This window comes from Acipenser ruthenus, chromosome 9 (assembly GCF_902713425.1).
Source record: "Acipenser ruthenus chromosome 9, fAciRut3.2 maternal haplotype, whole genome shotgun sequence".
NCBI lineage: Eukaryota > Metazoa > Chordata > Actinopteri > Acipenseriformes > Acipenseridae > Acipenser > Acipenser ruthenus.
Genome location: NC_081197.1, coordinates 52,918,771 through 52,935,914, shown reverse-complemented (window position 1 = coordinate 52,935,914; position 17,144 = coordinate 52,918,771). Strand labels below are relative to the sequence as shown.

The following is a 17,144-nucleotide window of genomic DNA, read 5'->3' as shown; positions in this document are numbered from 1 at the left end:
GCACTGGGGTTTGAGATCTGTCCTCTAAATCAATGGTTCCCAACCCTAGTCCTGGAGACCCCCTGTCTGCTGGTTTTCATTCCAGCTGAGCTCTCATTTGCTTAACTAGACCATTAATTAAACTGAATTTGCTTAACTAGAGCTTTTAAATTGTTTTTAGCTCTTAAACAGTTGCAGATTTCAATTTAACTATAACATTTTATAAGTAGGGCGGCGCGGTGGTTAGCGCTGCTGCCTCACAGCTCCAGGGTCCTGGGTTTGATTCCGGCCTCGGGTCTGTCTGTGTGGAGTGGAGTTTGCATGTTCTCCCCGTGTTCACGTGGGTTTCCTCCGTGTACTCCGGTTTTCTCCCACAGTCCAAAGACATGCTGGCTAGGTGGATTGGCCTCTCTAAAGTTACCCTGCAATGGACTGGCGTCCTGTCCAGGGTGTAGTCCTGCCTTGTACCCTATGTCTGCCGGGTTAGGCTCCGACCCTCTATAGGATCAAGCGGTTACAGATAATGAATGAATGGATGGATGGATGGATTTTATAAATAACTTGAACTCTGCAACTGTTTAAGAGCTGAAAACAATTATAAAGGTCAATTATCAGTTCAGTTAAGTGTCTAGTTAAGTATTTGAGAGTGCAGTTGAAATGAAAACCAGCAAACACAGGGAGTCCCCAGGACTAAGGTTGGGAACCACTGTTCTAAATCAAATCACTACAGGAAGAGCGAAAAAAAAAATGCTCTGGCTTTTCTTTTCCATACCACACCTTGGATCATTATTGATGTACTGCCTGTTTGACAATGTGGGCAATAATCCTTACACTATTAGTGCACTAGAGCGGACATTGTAAGAGCCATTAAACAGACTTTAAAGGTATAAGTGTAAAAAGTTCTCAGGATCAGAAATCGCAATAATTTCATTTTACATTTTCACATCTTTATTTGGATATTGTTTTCTATGAAAGTTTGTGACTTAAACTTCAATTCATAAAGATATCTTAATTGGAAAAGCCATGTAAAAAAATGTCACTGTCATAATTCAATTATCAGAACAATTCTATCATCCGAACACCCCCTGGTCCCAATTAGTTTGGATAATAGAATCTTTACTGTAAATTCGTGTGGTTGGATTCTGAGTGTGTGAGTAAGTTGTTGAGTAGGCAGGCAGTTGTTCCAGAATGACCTGCTGTAGATCACTGTGTATAGTTAAAAAAAAAAAGAAAAAGTGCTAATACAGACTAATAGGAGTTTGAGCTTAATTGTGATTATATACTTTTGTTGTAAGTACATAAAACAACACCCCACCCCCCCATTATTATACTGCTAACATTTTACAGGAACACAAATACATCTGATTTATAAGTCAGACGTATAAAGTAACAAGATTAATATTTCATAGTTAATATTAAGGTAAATATTTATTACTAAATGATAAAAGCTGCACACAGTATAGGGCACAACTCCTGGCTAATAAGCCTACTGTTTCTATTTACAAGTTCATATTGTAGTTTTCTGCAACAGAAAGCCTTAATTATCTTCAACGCCTTTGTCAGCCGAGATAGTAACAGTCTGCGAGTTAAGAGGAATCAGAATCTATGGAACAATTTGAAGTGAAGTTAGAGTAGCTAGATATTTTCGTGAGAAGCCGCTGCTACCAAGATAACATGCATAAAACGTAAGCATTCATAACTTATGAATGCATACGCTTCATATCTGCTGTCACATTTTGAAGCGGACTTCTCCATAACGTTTATTGTAAAAAGTTGCAATATCAATTCATTTGTAAAACGCCAATCATTGTAACAATGGGATTGGACTTCCTCTGTGTGAGCCGGAACTCTGGAGGCTGACTAAAAATGCGGAAATCAGATCGTGTATGTTAGTATTTACATTCTCTGTTGGACTGCATTTTCAGCGGAGCGTCGGCAGGTCACAAGTGGACTCACGCACAGCACACCGTGCTCGAAGTGCACAGAGGAATACACGACTCGAGCTTACGGGAAAGAAAGAGCAAGGCTGTTGAAATCAGAAAAACATCGTGTTCCTGCATTTTAAATTTGTAATGTGAAAGGCTGTGTTTCTCCCCCGAGTGGAAAATGTGGTTGAAGCCAGAGGAAGTTCTGCTGAAAAACGCTTTGAAGCTTTGGGTGACCGAGAAATCCAATTCGTATTTTGTTCTGCAGCGCAGAAGGGGACATGGAGATTGTGGGGGCAAAATAACAGGTAAGAAAGGGGGTGGACTTTTGCAGGACGTAAATGGGGGGAATGACAAGCAGTTTTGATATGACAACCAGCTAACTTCAAAATGCAAGGATAATGCTCGTTATGTTCAGAATTTGCTGGATGAGTTTTGCTCTAGTACTTGTACACTAATAACACTGATTGCTGAATCAGATTGTTGTAATTATTTTCAGATTATTATTGCGGGTATTATTTTTTGTGTGTGTGTGTGTGGTGAAAATGAACGAAAAATGTTCTTAATGAAAAGAAACAGTATATTGTGAAGTAGTGGCATGTTTAAATGGGTGGTCATATTCCACTGGTGTTGGTTTGAACAAGTACAAGTGTACATGATGTATAATTCAAAATATGGTTATCAAATTCAAGAAATCGGCATGTGTGCCTACTTTGTAGGTTGTTTGTATTTACTGGCTGTTATGATTATAGTAGTAATACAGTAGTAATAACATGTATACAGTATGTATTACAGTGTCATGCAGTCACAAAAATGTAATTATAGAACAACGGTATATGTGTACCTTACCAGCACAGAATAAACGACAGATCAGTTATTTACTAACATTTCTAATTAAAATTTTGTGACATACAGTGCCGGTGTTTCCTTGTTTAATTTCAATCACATGGATTTATCCACATCATATTCAAATAACTTTTACCAATACTGTATGGGAACCGGATTATTTAAGGATGGGTCTTTTTGCTTTCAGTCTTTAGATTAATAATTGTATTATGTATTCACCTGCATTTGTCCAAACTCAATTAAAAACAACAACCACAACAACAAAAACTTGAAATATCTCGCTATCCACCTGTGTATGTGTGGTTTCCAAGATTCATATCAATCTGTAAGCATCCATTTCGTAAAGACACATAATGCCTTTACATTTGTGATGATGATGATTATGACACAGTTCACCGTTTCATCCTAAAATAACTATGGCAGCCTTAATGTATGGTCTTGGTGAGAAAAAAAATACTAGAAGTGAGTGCAGTACAGTATGTGTGGAAGAGAATATGAACTAAATTGATTACTAATGTATATTAATTCTGACAAGCAAACAAAAGAAAACCGACTTGCAGCAGCAGACAACAGATAGCATAAGATGACTTCAAAGCTGCCGTGTATATTCTGTGTTCAGTAAGTGGCAAGACTTAAAGAACACAAAGCCAGCACTCACATGCTGTACTGTACAATACAGCAATACCTTGCTTCAGGTTCAGGACCATGTGTAATCAGTGACCTGGGGCAGGTATCATGTGACTTGGCTTCCTTATCCATGAGGGTTTATGTATCTTATCTTGTGAGGTTGCCATGGCTCACATGACTGGTTTGTTTCTGTTTATTACTGGGAGACCATTGTGGGGATTTTGCAACATATCTTGCTGTTACTTTTATCCTTGAACAGTCTTTTTTTTATCTTTGTAGTTTTGTTTATCAAAAAATAAAATTGTAATTGGTGAATGTTTACATGCTACAGTTCTTAACAAATGGCTAAGTGGCACAGCAGGCCTATTCACTGGACTCCCATGCCTTTCCTGTCTGGAGACCTGGGGTTTATACTACTCAAAATAAAATGACTGGTCTCAGCCTAGCCACTGTGGCATTAGTCCATGTTTCAAGACATCCAAACAATTTGACACAGTTGTACTCTTGAGAGAGGCGGAGTCTGAAGGGCAGGATTTTGTGTTTTTTGCTCTACTTATTTCCTCAGAATATAAACTAAAATACGTGCAAAATGTTTACTTCCTTGTCTGGTTACCTTGTATAGTTTGTTTCTTATGTGCAAAAGGACAGAGTCCAGCTGTTGTTCACATTGAGGTTTAACAAGCGAACCAGACTCGTTTATCAAGCAGACCTTGTTGTTCACACTATAGACCTGAATTTAGGTTTGTGACTGACTTGAAGTTGTGCCTGGCTAATCTGACTAGCTGAAAAAATACCACCTTAGCTTAGCTGAAGATTTTCAACTTAAATGTGACAAGGCAACAACAATAATGAAAGTCTAATTGGTATATTTTTTTACCCATTCTAAAACCGTAATTTTATACAAAACTGAGGTCGGGTTAATTTGTAAACAAAAAGGTACTGGATCGTATAATTAAGGAAGATATGGTTCAAGTTAGTTGGTTTCGTAACTTGGTGGTGGTGGTGGTGGTAGCTGCATGCTGGCCTTTGCCAGCCATGTTTTAACATAATCTTCAGGTCTGAACAATACAAATGGCGGGGCGACTAATCTGTTGAACAGAAGCGACAAGCGCATGTTTTATGGTGTTTCGCTGTGCTATTCTTATCTGGAGGTTTTGTAAATGTGCAGTGGTTTGTTGTGTTTCCTGTTTCACTTGTCATAATGCAGAGGGGATGCCAATAACTTGACCACAGCTGTGCTCAGGTGACCATGATAACAACATGTGCAGAAAGGTCTGGTTTGGACTTCCCTTGAAGAGCCGCTTGCACCGCTGCTGTACAGTATTTGTTCACCTGTCTGCACCGTGAGCTCCCAACCGAAGAAACTTCCGTTTCACACTGTGGCCACTGGTGGCACGGTCTGCTATGCAAAACTCTTATCTGGGGCTTTCTGCCGGTGAATTTAGCAGTTCCCATATGAAAATACATGAGAGACCAAAAAATTCAATGAAGTTCTCTTTTATTAATGTCACGGTACTGTATCCTTAATTGTAAAACTGTAATAAGAAAGTTTAGCAATATTTATGGCATGACTGTAAAATGTTGTGTAGAAACTCTATATATAGTACTAGCATGTGATACTCTTCCTGGAATGTGCTGCCAATGGGGATGAAAAAGCAAATAGTGTGTGAGAAATACACTCTCAACGGTAGCCGGCAAACACATTAACATATATTTTATGTCTCGGATTGCTACTGTGCTGTAGTGGAGTTTGGAGTCCTTGCCCCAAAGCTACTCACTTGAATTTATACACCAAATATATTATTCAGAAACTGCCTTCGAATAAAGATGTGACAGAATGAAAGGAAACTTGATCTGTTAGGTGGCTGTGAAACTTTTAAGTTCTATGGAGTACAGTGCTGAACAAAGCCGATTCTGTTAAACAGGGATTTAGGGTTGGATATCAATGACAGATAATTACTTTAAACTTGCTCTGGAATTCATGTAATTGAAGAGAAAGGTCTTGGTTATGTGAACACAAAGTCACGGACCTGCAATATAATATTAATCCGAGTTTCTCCTTTTATTATATATCCACATATTATTAGGAAATACTATTCTCTTTTAATACAGTTTGCTTCTTGGATTGTCTCCTGGTACAGCTATGTTTAAAAATCTCTAGTCTCTCTCTCTCTTTACAGAGTAGTATGAAAACTGAACTACGTCTGGGCAAATCCTTCCATCTGTGATCATCGTGTCTGCTGAACTGCCCTCATGTAAACTGGCCTTGTTGTCAACAGTAAACGAGTCTGCAAAATGTTGTTTTTGTTGTTATTTTATTTATTTATTTATTTATTTATTTATTTATTTATTTCTTAGCAGACACCCTTATCCAGGGCGACTTACAGTTGTTACAAAGTATCACAGCACAAAGTATTACATTACAAAAGATCTCCTTGCAAATTATCACATTATAGAATATCACATTACAGAATACAACTGTTCTTATCTGTAATGTGATAAAGTAAAATAAGATCAAATTTAAGGAACAGCAGAATACAGTAAATAATTACATTTAAGAGTGAGTAAGACTAAGATCAGTTAACTTATAGTAAAAAATATTTGCTTATATGAGGAATGTCCAGTAAGAGCACGTGGCAAGTACAATAAATACCTGAGAATGATTTCAAATAAGAGCAATTACAAAAAATGTGAATACGGATACCTATAAGAGTAAAATCAAACACAAGATACAGGAAATGGTTATAATTAAGAGCAGTAGTAGAATACGGCAAGGTATGGAGCAGCTCAGTGCAAGTACAAGCTGATGCAAGTACTGGAACAATTGGGTGCCATATAGCCCAGTATAGTGGAGAGTTGTGGGGTTTACAGATGCTGTCTGAACAGGTATGTCTTGAGGAGGTGCCAGAAGGTGGTTAAGGACTGAGCAGGCCTGATATCAATGGGTAGGTCATTCCACCACTGAGGGGCAAGGGAGGAGAAGGAGCGGGAGCAGGAAGCGTGGGAGCGGAGGGGGGGTACAGCTAATATGCCAGCTAATATGCCATGTAGGGAGAAACGATAGCCTGGAGATAGGAGGGAGCCAGGAGGGAGTAGCAGTAGTCAAGGCGGGACAGTACCAGGGCCTGAACTAGGAGCCTGAGAGGGCAGGGGGAGGCAGTCCCTGGTGAAGATGAGGTCCAGTTGATGGCCTGCTGTGTGAGTGGGGGAGAGACAGAAGGCGAAGGAGTGAAGAAGGAGTCAGAAATCCAGCAGTGGTTAGGGTTGGAGAGGTGGATGTTGAAGTCACCTCATAGAACAACAGGGGTGGAAGGAGAGGGGAGGGAGGAGAGGAGGAAGTCAAGCTCATTAAGACAGTGAATAAGGGGTCCAGGAGGGTGGTAGAGAACGATGAGGGGGAGGCGACAAGGAGAGGTGATTTCAACAGCGTGAAACTCAAAGGTGTTAACAGAGAGAGGAGGGGGGGGGACAGAAAAGATCATTTTATTATACAGTGCCTTGCGAAAGTATTCGGCCCCCTTGAACTTTGCGACCTTTTGCCACATTTCAGGCTTCAAACATAAAGATATGAAACTGTAATTTTTTGTGAAGAATCAACAACAAGTGGGACACAATCATGAAGTGGAACGAAATTTATTGGATATTTCAAACTTTTTTAACAAATAAAAAACTGAAAAATTGGGCGTGCAAAATTATTCAGCCCCCTTAAGTTAATACTTTGTAGCGCCACCTTTTGCTGCGATTACAGCTGTAAGTCGCTTGGGGTATGTCTCTATCAGTTTTGCACATCGAGAGACTGAAATTTTTGCCCATTCCTCCTTGCAAAACAGCTCGAGCTCAGTGAGGTTGGATGGAGAGCATTTGTGAACAGCAGTTTTCAGTTCTTTCCACAGATTCTCGATTGGATTCAGGTCTGGACTTTGACTTGGCCATTCTAACACCTGGATATGTTTATTTGTGAACCATTCCATTGTAGATTTTGCTTTATGATTTGGATCATTGTCTTGTTGGAAGACAAATCTCCGTCCCAGTCTCAGGTCTTTTGCAGACTCCATCAGGTTTTTTTCCAGAATGGTCCTGTATTTGGCTCCATCCATCTTCCCATCAATTTTAACCATCTTCCCTGTCCCTGCTAAAGAAAAGCAGGCCCAAACCATGATGCTGCCACCACCATGTTTGACAGTGGGGATGGTGTGTTCAGGGTGATGAGCTGTGTTGCTTTGACGCCAAACATAACGTTTTGCATTGTTGCCAAAAAGTTCGATTTTGGTTTCATCTGACCAGAGCACCTTCTTCCACATGTTTGGTGTGTCTCCCAGGTGGCTTGTGGCAAACTGTAAACGACACTTTTTATGGATATCTTTAAGAAATGGCTTTCTTCTTGCCACTCTTCCATAAAGGCCAGATTTGTGCAGTATACGACTGATTGTTGTCCTATGGACAGAGTCTCCCACCTCAGCTGGAGATCTCTGCAGTTCATCCAGAGTGATCATGGGCCTCTTGGCTGCATCTCTGATCAGTCTTCTCCTTGTATGAGCTGAAAGTTTAGAGGGACGGCCAGGTCTTGGTAGATTTGCAGTGGTCTGATACTCCTTCCATTTCAATATTATCGCTTGCACAGTGCTCCTTGGGATGTTTAAAGCTTGGGAAATCTTTTTGTATCCAAATCCGGCTTTAAACTTCTCCACAACAGTATCTCGGACCTGCCTGGTGTGTTCCTTGTTCTTCATGATGCTCTCTGCGCTTTAAACGGACCTCTGAGACTATCACAGTGCAGGTGCATTTATATGGAGACTTGATTACACACAGGTGGATTCTATTTATCATCATTAGTCATTTAGGTCAACATTGGATCATTCAGAGATCCTCACTGAACTTCTGGAGAGAGTTTGCTGCGCTGAAAGTAAAGGGGCTGAATAATTTTGCACGCCCAATTTTTCAGTTTTTTATTTGTTAAAAAAGTTTGAAATATCCAATAAATTTCGTTCCACTTCATGATTGAGTCCCACTTGTTGTTGATTCTTCACAAAAAATTACAGTTTCATATCTTTATGTTTGAAGCCTGAAATGTGGCAAAAGGTCGCAAAGTTCAAGGGGGCTGAATACTTTCACAAGGCACTGTATATAGAAAATGTAAAATAAGGTATTGCATATAAACGTCTTAAGTATAGAAAAACCGATTTGGTATTTACGTAATGTGCGTCCGAAAATATTCTCTTGAGAAAGAATATATTGAAAACTACAATAATATACATATATCAGATCTGTCTATCAGACTATTATAAAAGAAAATAAATAATACAATGTCACCATAACAATCCAACTTATTAGATTCCAAGGTAAAAAATAGTGTTTGTATAACTGGATGTTCTCCCTGTCTTGTTAAATGCCGTCTACTCTCTCGCCTTCCTCTCCCTCCCTGCTTCAAAACTCCATGCCCACTCACAGCAGCCATAGCCTCTCAGTTTGTATCCAATCACAGCTGTCTCAGTTGAAACCACACCCTTGTTACTCCCCCAGCTTCATTGGGGCATGTCTCTTCAGGAATACCAGTAGGAAAAAAAATGCTGCATGCAGGTACTGTGCGTCACTCACATGCGTCACGCTTTCCAATCACTGGCCCAACTTGCAAGGTAAATGTTTGGTATAGTGATCAACGTTTTGTTTTGTGGTGATTTTCTGTTATGAAAAAAGCAATAAGAACTCCCTGTTTTCACTTAGATTCTTAAAATAGTTTATTTAAGTTTAATTTGAGTTTTCACTTGTGTTTACAGCTAAAAAAAAAAAATGCATAAGTATACCTCAGTAATGCTGTTACTTTATAAAAAGTGTCTTCCCACGTTGATTATTGTGCTGAAACTACAATGGCAGGGATTTAAAAAAGAAAACAAAAAAAAAACATAATGTCTGCTGTTGTACTGTTTTTACCTGAAATACACAAAAGAAAAAAATGTGTAACTTTACTGTTTGACATCCTGTGCTTTATACTATAGTTAATTCAGTGGGGCAAACTAAAGCCTGCACAACCTATTATTCAGGAATATTGCAGTTTTGCATATAATTGTATATAACAGCATTGTACTTTTGTTAGAATTGTGTAGCATGTGATTGGGACCGGAAAGTATTTTTTGTATTTAACTTAAATACATGAGTAATGTACTTTAGCTTAGGTAACAGTAAAACCTATTACATTTTACCTGTTGTCAGAGAAATAATAATTACAAAAAAAAAAAAAAAAGGCAAAACACAGATTTTTGTTTCCAGTTTATTATTAAAAGGGCTTGGGAATTAAGTACGGGGTTGAGAGAGGCTGCTGTATTTTTTAAATGAGAAACACTTTGCTTTTGTATAAAGAATGAAAGTTTATAGGAAAAATGTGTAGTTTGGCCATCAGTACTTTTTTGTTTGAGAACCACTGGGATAAATAATCTGTAATTGGTTAGATCAAATTAAAAACATTCTTCATCAATTATATTTCTCACCTCCTTTACTTGGCTTACCTTGAAAAACAGTATCAGAAGAGAGACTAGTCCTGCCATTTTATTATAACAAGAATACTGGTTGATGGTTTTCAAAACCAAGTTTATCTTGGGTCCTACAGTAAGACCACAGTTACACTGTCTGATAGCAGCTACCAGAGAAATCAAACACAAAAAGCTTTGTGATCTTGACACCCTGCCTAGATAAGCCTCAGCGAGGTTTTACAGTACTGGGGAACCCCCCGGGATTGCATGAACCACCTGTGGTTATCTCGGGATTACACCTAAAACTAAGTGATGCAATAGAGGAGAGTTCCCTGGTGCTATAAAATGTTCTCAAAAATCCAGCCACAAATGCAACAGATCCTTCGAGTAATATCCCCAGCAAGAGGGTATGACCCTGTTTCTCACCCAGTAGTGATGAAACATGATGTGGGCATTCCTTAGCTTGAATGTATTGAATTGGAATCTGGTGACCTCATTTTTGAGTTCTGGTCTCTGTTTAGTTCCATCTGTATCTTCACAACACCTTGCCTAAGTTTGCTTAGACATATGGTACTTGATGCTATTTTTCAGTGCTATGGATGTGCTGTAGGTCAACATTGTAACCTAATTCTTTATGGTCCTTAACGTGGTATTGTTTTCTTGGCAGAGGCAAAGTCACGATGTACCTACAGCAGGTGAGTGTGTGGGGTGATTAGAACATTTTAGTAATGTTTGGTATCAGCATCATACTGTAGATTAAATTCAGCTGACTGTTTAAACAAGCTGTGGTCTAAACATACCAACACAGTTTAAAATGATATTAAAGTACTTATAGCTAACAAAATAATTCCAGCAAATCAAATCTAATATGTGTTAGCATCACCTCGTCTGTGTCAATTTACCTTTTATGAAAGAAAAAAAATCTGTTCAAGTGTATATTATTAGATGTGCTGATGTGCATGGCAGAGAATTTCTGGAACTGTTTTGTTAGTTCTAATTATTTTAACATATGTGAACTTTCAACACAAGTTTCATCAACTTAGTAAATTAGTGACTTGATATGTAAAGCAATTTTGTTGAAAAAAAATCTGTTTGGAATATTGTGGGACCAGTATATAATCATTTTTTTTAATGTAATGCAGCTGTTTAAACTTTAGAATTCAATTTCAGAATGTTAGTTGTGATACTTGAGGCAAAATTCTGTTCCCACGCAAAATCATTGCTCTGTGCTTGCCAACAGAACTGCAGTTTCTGGATATTGTGTGTGTGTGTGTGTGGGTGGGTGGGGGGTGGGGGGGGGGTTGATGCAGAAGCAGAACTGACAGTTGAGGTATTTTGTGAGTTATCTCACTATTTATAACACTACAGTACTTCCAGCTGCTCACTGTTAGTTTTGTTGCCTCAGATTCACCTCAGGTGCAGCCAACATTAATTCTCTACAAATGGAACAAGGGATAATTTGTACACATATTTCTCCTTGAACCGCTGGGAGGTCTAACAGAATGAGTGGATGACATCAAAACCTTGAGCCGCCATGCCTTCCAGCTCTTACCATTAAGGCCTTTATCACTAGGGATGCATCATTAGTGATTTTATGGGCCAGTTTTGATATGGCAATACAGATTCCAATACTGATTTTTGTAATTATTATTTTATTTGATCAATTTTTATGAAAAAAGAAAAGAACAAAGCTATCAAGATAGGCTTATCATAAATAAACGTCATTGAAGCAAAGGCCTGAACACTCACGTAGACTACATTTTAAACAATACTGTTCCAGTAATCTGTTTGCTGTAATGTGTAAAGGGATTAGTTGAAACATTATTCACAAGGCAGTCATGAGAAACCAATTCAATGAGAAATATGAAATGCAATGCTCTGCATCTTTCCGGAGTAATTAAACAGATTTAAACTGACCTGACGAGAGTATTTTACTTTTGCACTCTACAGTAGCACCATAGTGTGTGTGTGTGTGTGTGTATTGGGAGTCAACATAGTTACTCTGCCCAACTACCGTGACCAAACTCTATTGCCATGGCTGTCTCATTTCAACTTATGAACGATGACACTTAACTTGACTTACAAGACAGTATTTTAATATCTGTGGATATCAGGAGAGATAGACAGTCAAAAAAGTTGCATGGTGGAATTAAGTCGCCATTGAAAACATGTCAGACATAGGAAAATAAGTGATGAGTGCAAGATATGTTTGCCAGTTTTATTGTATACAAATGCTATGAAAAAATATTATTAAAATTCAAATACCCATTTAACATAATGTGTGCCTCTTTCATATAGGAAAATGTGAGAGCTATGAAGTGATGGTAATACTGTATGCAAAAGTGGGTCGGGTTCGGGTCAGAATGTGAACTTCTTCACGGTTTGCCGTTCGGGTATGGGTCAAAAAATGTAATTTTCAGGTCAGGCTTGGGCCTGAATTTGAATCGCCAAAAACGTTTTCTGTCCTTTCAGTGTACTCATCTATAACTCTTTCCAAAATAATGTATTAGAAGGTAAATGTACCAGTATTTCCTGCACTAAAAATGTCTGTGGATGAGGTGAAACAAAAGATGATTAAAATTACAAATTACACAAACGCTCAGTTATTTTTTATTTGTCACCAATTTAAGAACTGTATCAATGCATAGTGATAGTTCTGGACCATGTCATTTTACACCATATTTGGAATATCAAAAAACCATGCAAAGCAGATACATAAATAAATAGTTTATAACATTACTTACTAGTATTTTTTTAAATTTTGTATAGCACTTATTTATGCTTTTGTAATATATACTCTTCAAAAAAATAAACGCATATTTGTTTTGAATGTACTTAACCTGTACAGAAATCATTAAGACATTCAATAAAGTCACGTTCAAAGGTCAAACAAAGTTCAAGGTCAACAGAAATCAGTAACGGGTATGACCACCGTTGGCATTGATGACGGCCTGACATCTCCTGCCCATGGATCGAATCAGAGCCTGGATAACATGCCGGGGAATGGCAACCCACTCTTGCTAATGTGCCTGGAAAAGTCCTTGTAACGTCTGTGGCTCGGGGTGACGTCGTCTCACACGTCGATCAAGCTCGTCCCAGAAATGCTCAGTAGGGTTCAGATCTGGTGATCGAGATGGACAGAGAAGAAAAATATGTTTGATATAAAATGAAAATAGATATTATTTATAATTTAAAAATAAAAAATGACATTTAAAATCAATGTTTTTAGAGAATTTTAAATAGGTTTCAAAACAGCACTTTGTTTTTCTATTTTTCAAATTGGGAGCACGTGCACATACTTACTGGGCATTTCATATGAGAGTTTAATTGGTCATATTACATTCTAATACTTTAAATTCCATACAAATGACAAAAAACACTTGGTACACTTTTTGGTAGCAAAAAATCAACATCAGCATCATTCGTCATTGAATTCCAATATGAATCGCAATACATATCTTCAGTCCCAATGCCCACCCCTATGCTGTATTGCCTATTGTATAAACTCAATCTGTGGAGAATGGTAGAGCTATCTGTGTGAACGTGAGAGAGCCAGTCAACGCAGGCAGTAGGTACAGGACAAACACTTGCGGGCTCAGGTCGAATTGCAGGTCTTATTAAAGCGGGTCAGGTTGCAGGTAAGACGGTGTTGCAGTGGGTTGCGGGTTCGGGTCGGGTCCTGTAGTAGCGGGTCCTGGTTGGAAGTGGGTCGTAAAAACCGTGCAGGACTCTGCTGTACACATTAGATACGATTTACTGAAATTATTTTGTGAGCTATATGTAATCATTTTGTTAGCTAGATGTAATGTAATGGCTTGTGGATATTTTAAAGTACATCTGTCTGGAAATGCAGTGTATTTTCCTCTTTAAGCAATCTGTCAAAAAGATTGACTTTTTTTAAATCATGGAGGCATATGCTGGCAGAGTTTACACGCCTAAACAAAGAGCTCCTTTTACAGAGCATATTACCAGCAGCCTCCCACTCAAAGGATTGTAAAAAAATGGCTTTAAAAAGAAAACAAAAATCAACTGGTATTTATGAGAACTCGCAATTTGTTTTAAATGCAAAATGTTTAATTGCAGTGGACCACAATCCATGCTTACACTACAGTGTAATCCTTTGTTGTGGGTTTACTACAAACTACCATAGTTTAGGCCTACTCCTTGCTCAGTTTGTATTCCACAGGTATTTATAGCCATGTGGACACGCGCTTATTTAACCTGCTTGCCATTACTTTACTGGGTCAAAAAGACAAATCGCCTGTGTCTTACATTTATTTCTGCAATTTGCTCTTAGTGGATTTGCCTCCCTAGCGTCTTAGCATAGCAACTGTTTAGAATGGACTGGGTGGGGCAGTTCGCAGGTGTCATCAGTAGGCACCACTCATCTCTGGTGTTTCGTCGACTAGCCCACAACACCTCGGGAAGTCTCGACAGTGATGCTGTCGTCCCAATGCCGCTCCCTTCCACCCCCCACTCAGAGCCACCTTGAGGCTGGGATGCACATAGGCAGCGCAATGTTGCTGGCTATCGGGCAGCATTTTACCATCAAATATAGCTGGGAGTGTTACTGAATGGTGCTGCACAGAACAGATACCTTCCATTCCCACACACACATTACATTAGGAGCTTTCGCCCTGCTACACATCTCCTGTCATGTGCGCAGCACACATGGCCGCAGTTGGCCACCTCCCCCCTTGTCCGTGGGTGGTTTGACGGGCGAGTTGGTCCCGACTCAGGTGCTTCCCCCTGGAGACCAAGAAGTGGCAAAGGGGACCCAGGCGATGTGGACAGGGCATCGGGAGCGCAGGTTGGCGACTGGGCGCGTGCAGCAGCCGGCAGAGGTGCGAGCCCCGGCGACCGTGGGGCGACGTCTGGGCCACCAGGTAATGCAGCGACCCATGAGCTATGCCCAGTGACCAGAGGTCCGGACACAAATGCCGGGTGTCTGGGAGCCCAGGTCGAGGGTTCTGACCCATAGGCACCGGGTGGGGACATAGGGGTGGTGGTCAGGGTTGTGGTGGATGTGGTCCCTTCGCCTCCTCCTTTGGGCATGGTGGTCCTGGGTCTTCTGTAAGGGGCGCTTGTTTAATCCCTCTTGTGACCCCTCAGCTTTTGTAAGAGGGTGCCCGTTTAACTCCCTTGGTGACTCCTGGGCTTCTGTGAGAGGGTGGCCATTTAACCCTCTTTTTTGGTGCTCCTGTACAGAGGGTGGCATGGCAGCGGTGTTGGGCCCTCTGGTAGTGCCATCTGCTTTGGGCCCTCTGGCGGTGGCAAAGCTGGCAGTGGCGCGTAGCCCTCCGGTAGTGGCAGCGGCATGGGGCACTCCGGCAGGGGCAACGCAGGCGGTGGCGCAGGGCACTCTGGCAGGGGCAACGCAGGCGGCGGCGCAGGGCACTCTGGCAGGGGTGGCAGTGCTGGGCACTAGGTCTCTGGAGCTGGTGGAAGCGCCTCCCCTTGTGGCACTGGAGATGGCAGTTGCACCTCCCCTTTTGTACTGGAGACAGCAGTGGCTCCTCCCTCTCTGGCACTTGGGCAGGCAACACCTCCCTCTCTGGCACTCGACCAGGCAGCACCTCCCTCTCTGGTAACAGTGACATTTCGAAATCTAATTGTACTGATATTATGGCTTCCTGGTAGACTTTTGCAATATAATTTTGTAGTTTCTTTGATTACATGATGTTAAATAAAATGTCTTCATTCTGTTCATACAGTTTAAAAAAAATAATAATTTATATCCCAATCCTAAAATTGTAGGTGATGTAAAACTGGCCATATCTGTACATTATACAGTACACCGGTGCTCCCTGCTGACTGCACGCCTGTTGAACAAGCTCAAAACCTCTTTACCTACAAGATGGTCCTGTGTATGCATCTTTTAAGAAAATATATCATGCCGATTTAACTTTCTTGTTATCCGTTTCGAGGGTATAATACATACAGCACACGTTTAAATGCCTGCCGTTCACACTGGTCCACTTCTGTGACATAGAAAATGATTTGAATATATTTTTGTGTGCCCGCACAAGGTGGATTGTAGCGCCATCAATTTTCTGTTCTGCCCCTCCTTAGCCCCGTCATCAGGGAAGGTCTGGAGCCACCCTGTACAAAGGGCAGTGTGGTATGATGGGGCATGTAGGCAACAAAATACAGTCCAGGCAGTGTTGTAAGTGACAAAACAAAAGAGGGTTTATTTACAGAAATAAACAAAATGAAACTGTGAGGGGATTGCGGTGAGGGATTAAATATATAACCAAAAAATGTCAGGCTGACGGCAGACTCTCTGGTTCTTTATTCTTCAGTCGTATCAGGGTGCTTCGCAGGCCGAGGAAAAAGACACTCTTAGGAAAACGTCACAAGGACAATCGCTTAACATTTGCAAAACAGCATTTGAATGATGGATATGAGTTCTGGTCAAAGGTTTGGTCACGCTGATAGTATTTGGTGACACTGATAGTCGTTACGTTTGGTGAGGCGTACAAAGAAAAGAACACCAGACCTACTGTCAATCATGGAGGTGGTAATATCCTTCTATGGGGCTGTTTTTCCTCTAATGGCACAGGAAATTTAGTTCCAATGCATGGTAAAACAGATTCCATAGCATACCAAAAGGTATTGGCCAATCATCTGAAACCCTCCGCTACAAAACTTGGTTTAAAGCACAACTGGACGTTCCAACATGACAATGATCTAAAGCACGCATCAAAATCTACTTCAGAATGGTTAAAGAATAAAATCAAGGCTCTGGAATGGCCTTGTCAAAGTCCTGATCTAAATCCGATTGAGAATCTTTGGTATGAGTTGAAGAAGGCTGTGCACAAGAGAAGTCCTTGGAATTTGAATGAATTGGAACAATTCTGTGTTGAAGAATGGTCAAAGAAAAGTTGGTAAATAAACACATTGTAAAATACCCCTTTTCTGCTCTTGTGCAGGTCTCTTAGTTGGCGCTCTAGATGCTGTGTTGGACTCCAATGCCCGAGTCGCTCCCTTCCGAATCCTGCTGCAGGTACCAGGATCGCAGGTGTACTGGGCCATCGCCAGTGGTAAGTTCAGTTTTCCTCAAGTAGGTTAACAATAACAGTAATTACTCACATCATTGTAATTTCCTGTTACACAATAATAACTGTTAATAATGATTAGGTTAAGGTTGGGATTGGACCTAGACCTAATAACCTCCAATAATACAAAACAACTATTGGTAAATGCACAGCTGTGCATTTTGTCTCGTCGCCCATTTCTGTTTTAACCCTTTTAAAACCATCCTTTGTCTGCCAGACTGGTTTGGTTTTTTTAATCAACTCTT

The 17,144-nt window shown here is 40.2% G+C and overlaps 1 protein-coding gene across 1 annotated transcript in view; it reads left to right on the top strand.

Annotated features, from left to right (window-relative positions):
• Positions 1-1,799: 1,799 nt before the first annotated feature.
• Positions 1,800-17,144, top strand: part of LOC117406100 (TBC1 domain family member 8-like) — a 55,124-nt gene continuing 39,779 nt past the window's right edge. The window contains exons 1-2 of the mRNA XM_034009904.3: positions 1,800-2,212; positions 16,774-16,884. Of these exons, the coding sequence (XP_033865795.2) occupies positions 2,086-2,212; positions 16,774-16,884 (238 nt within the window). The 5' untranslated portion in view covers positions 1,800-2,085. The remainder of the gene's footprint in view (positions 2,213-16,773; positions 16,885-17,144) is intronic.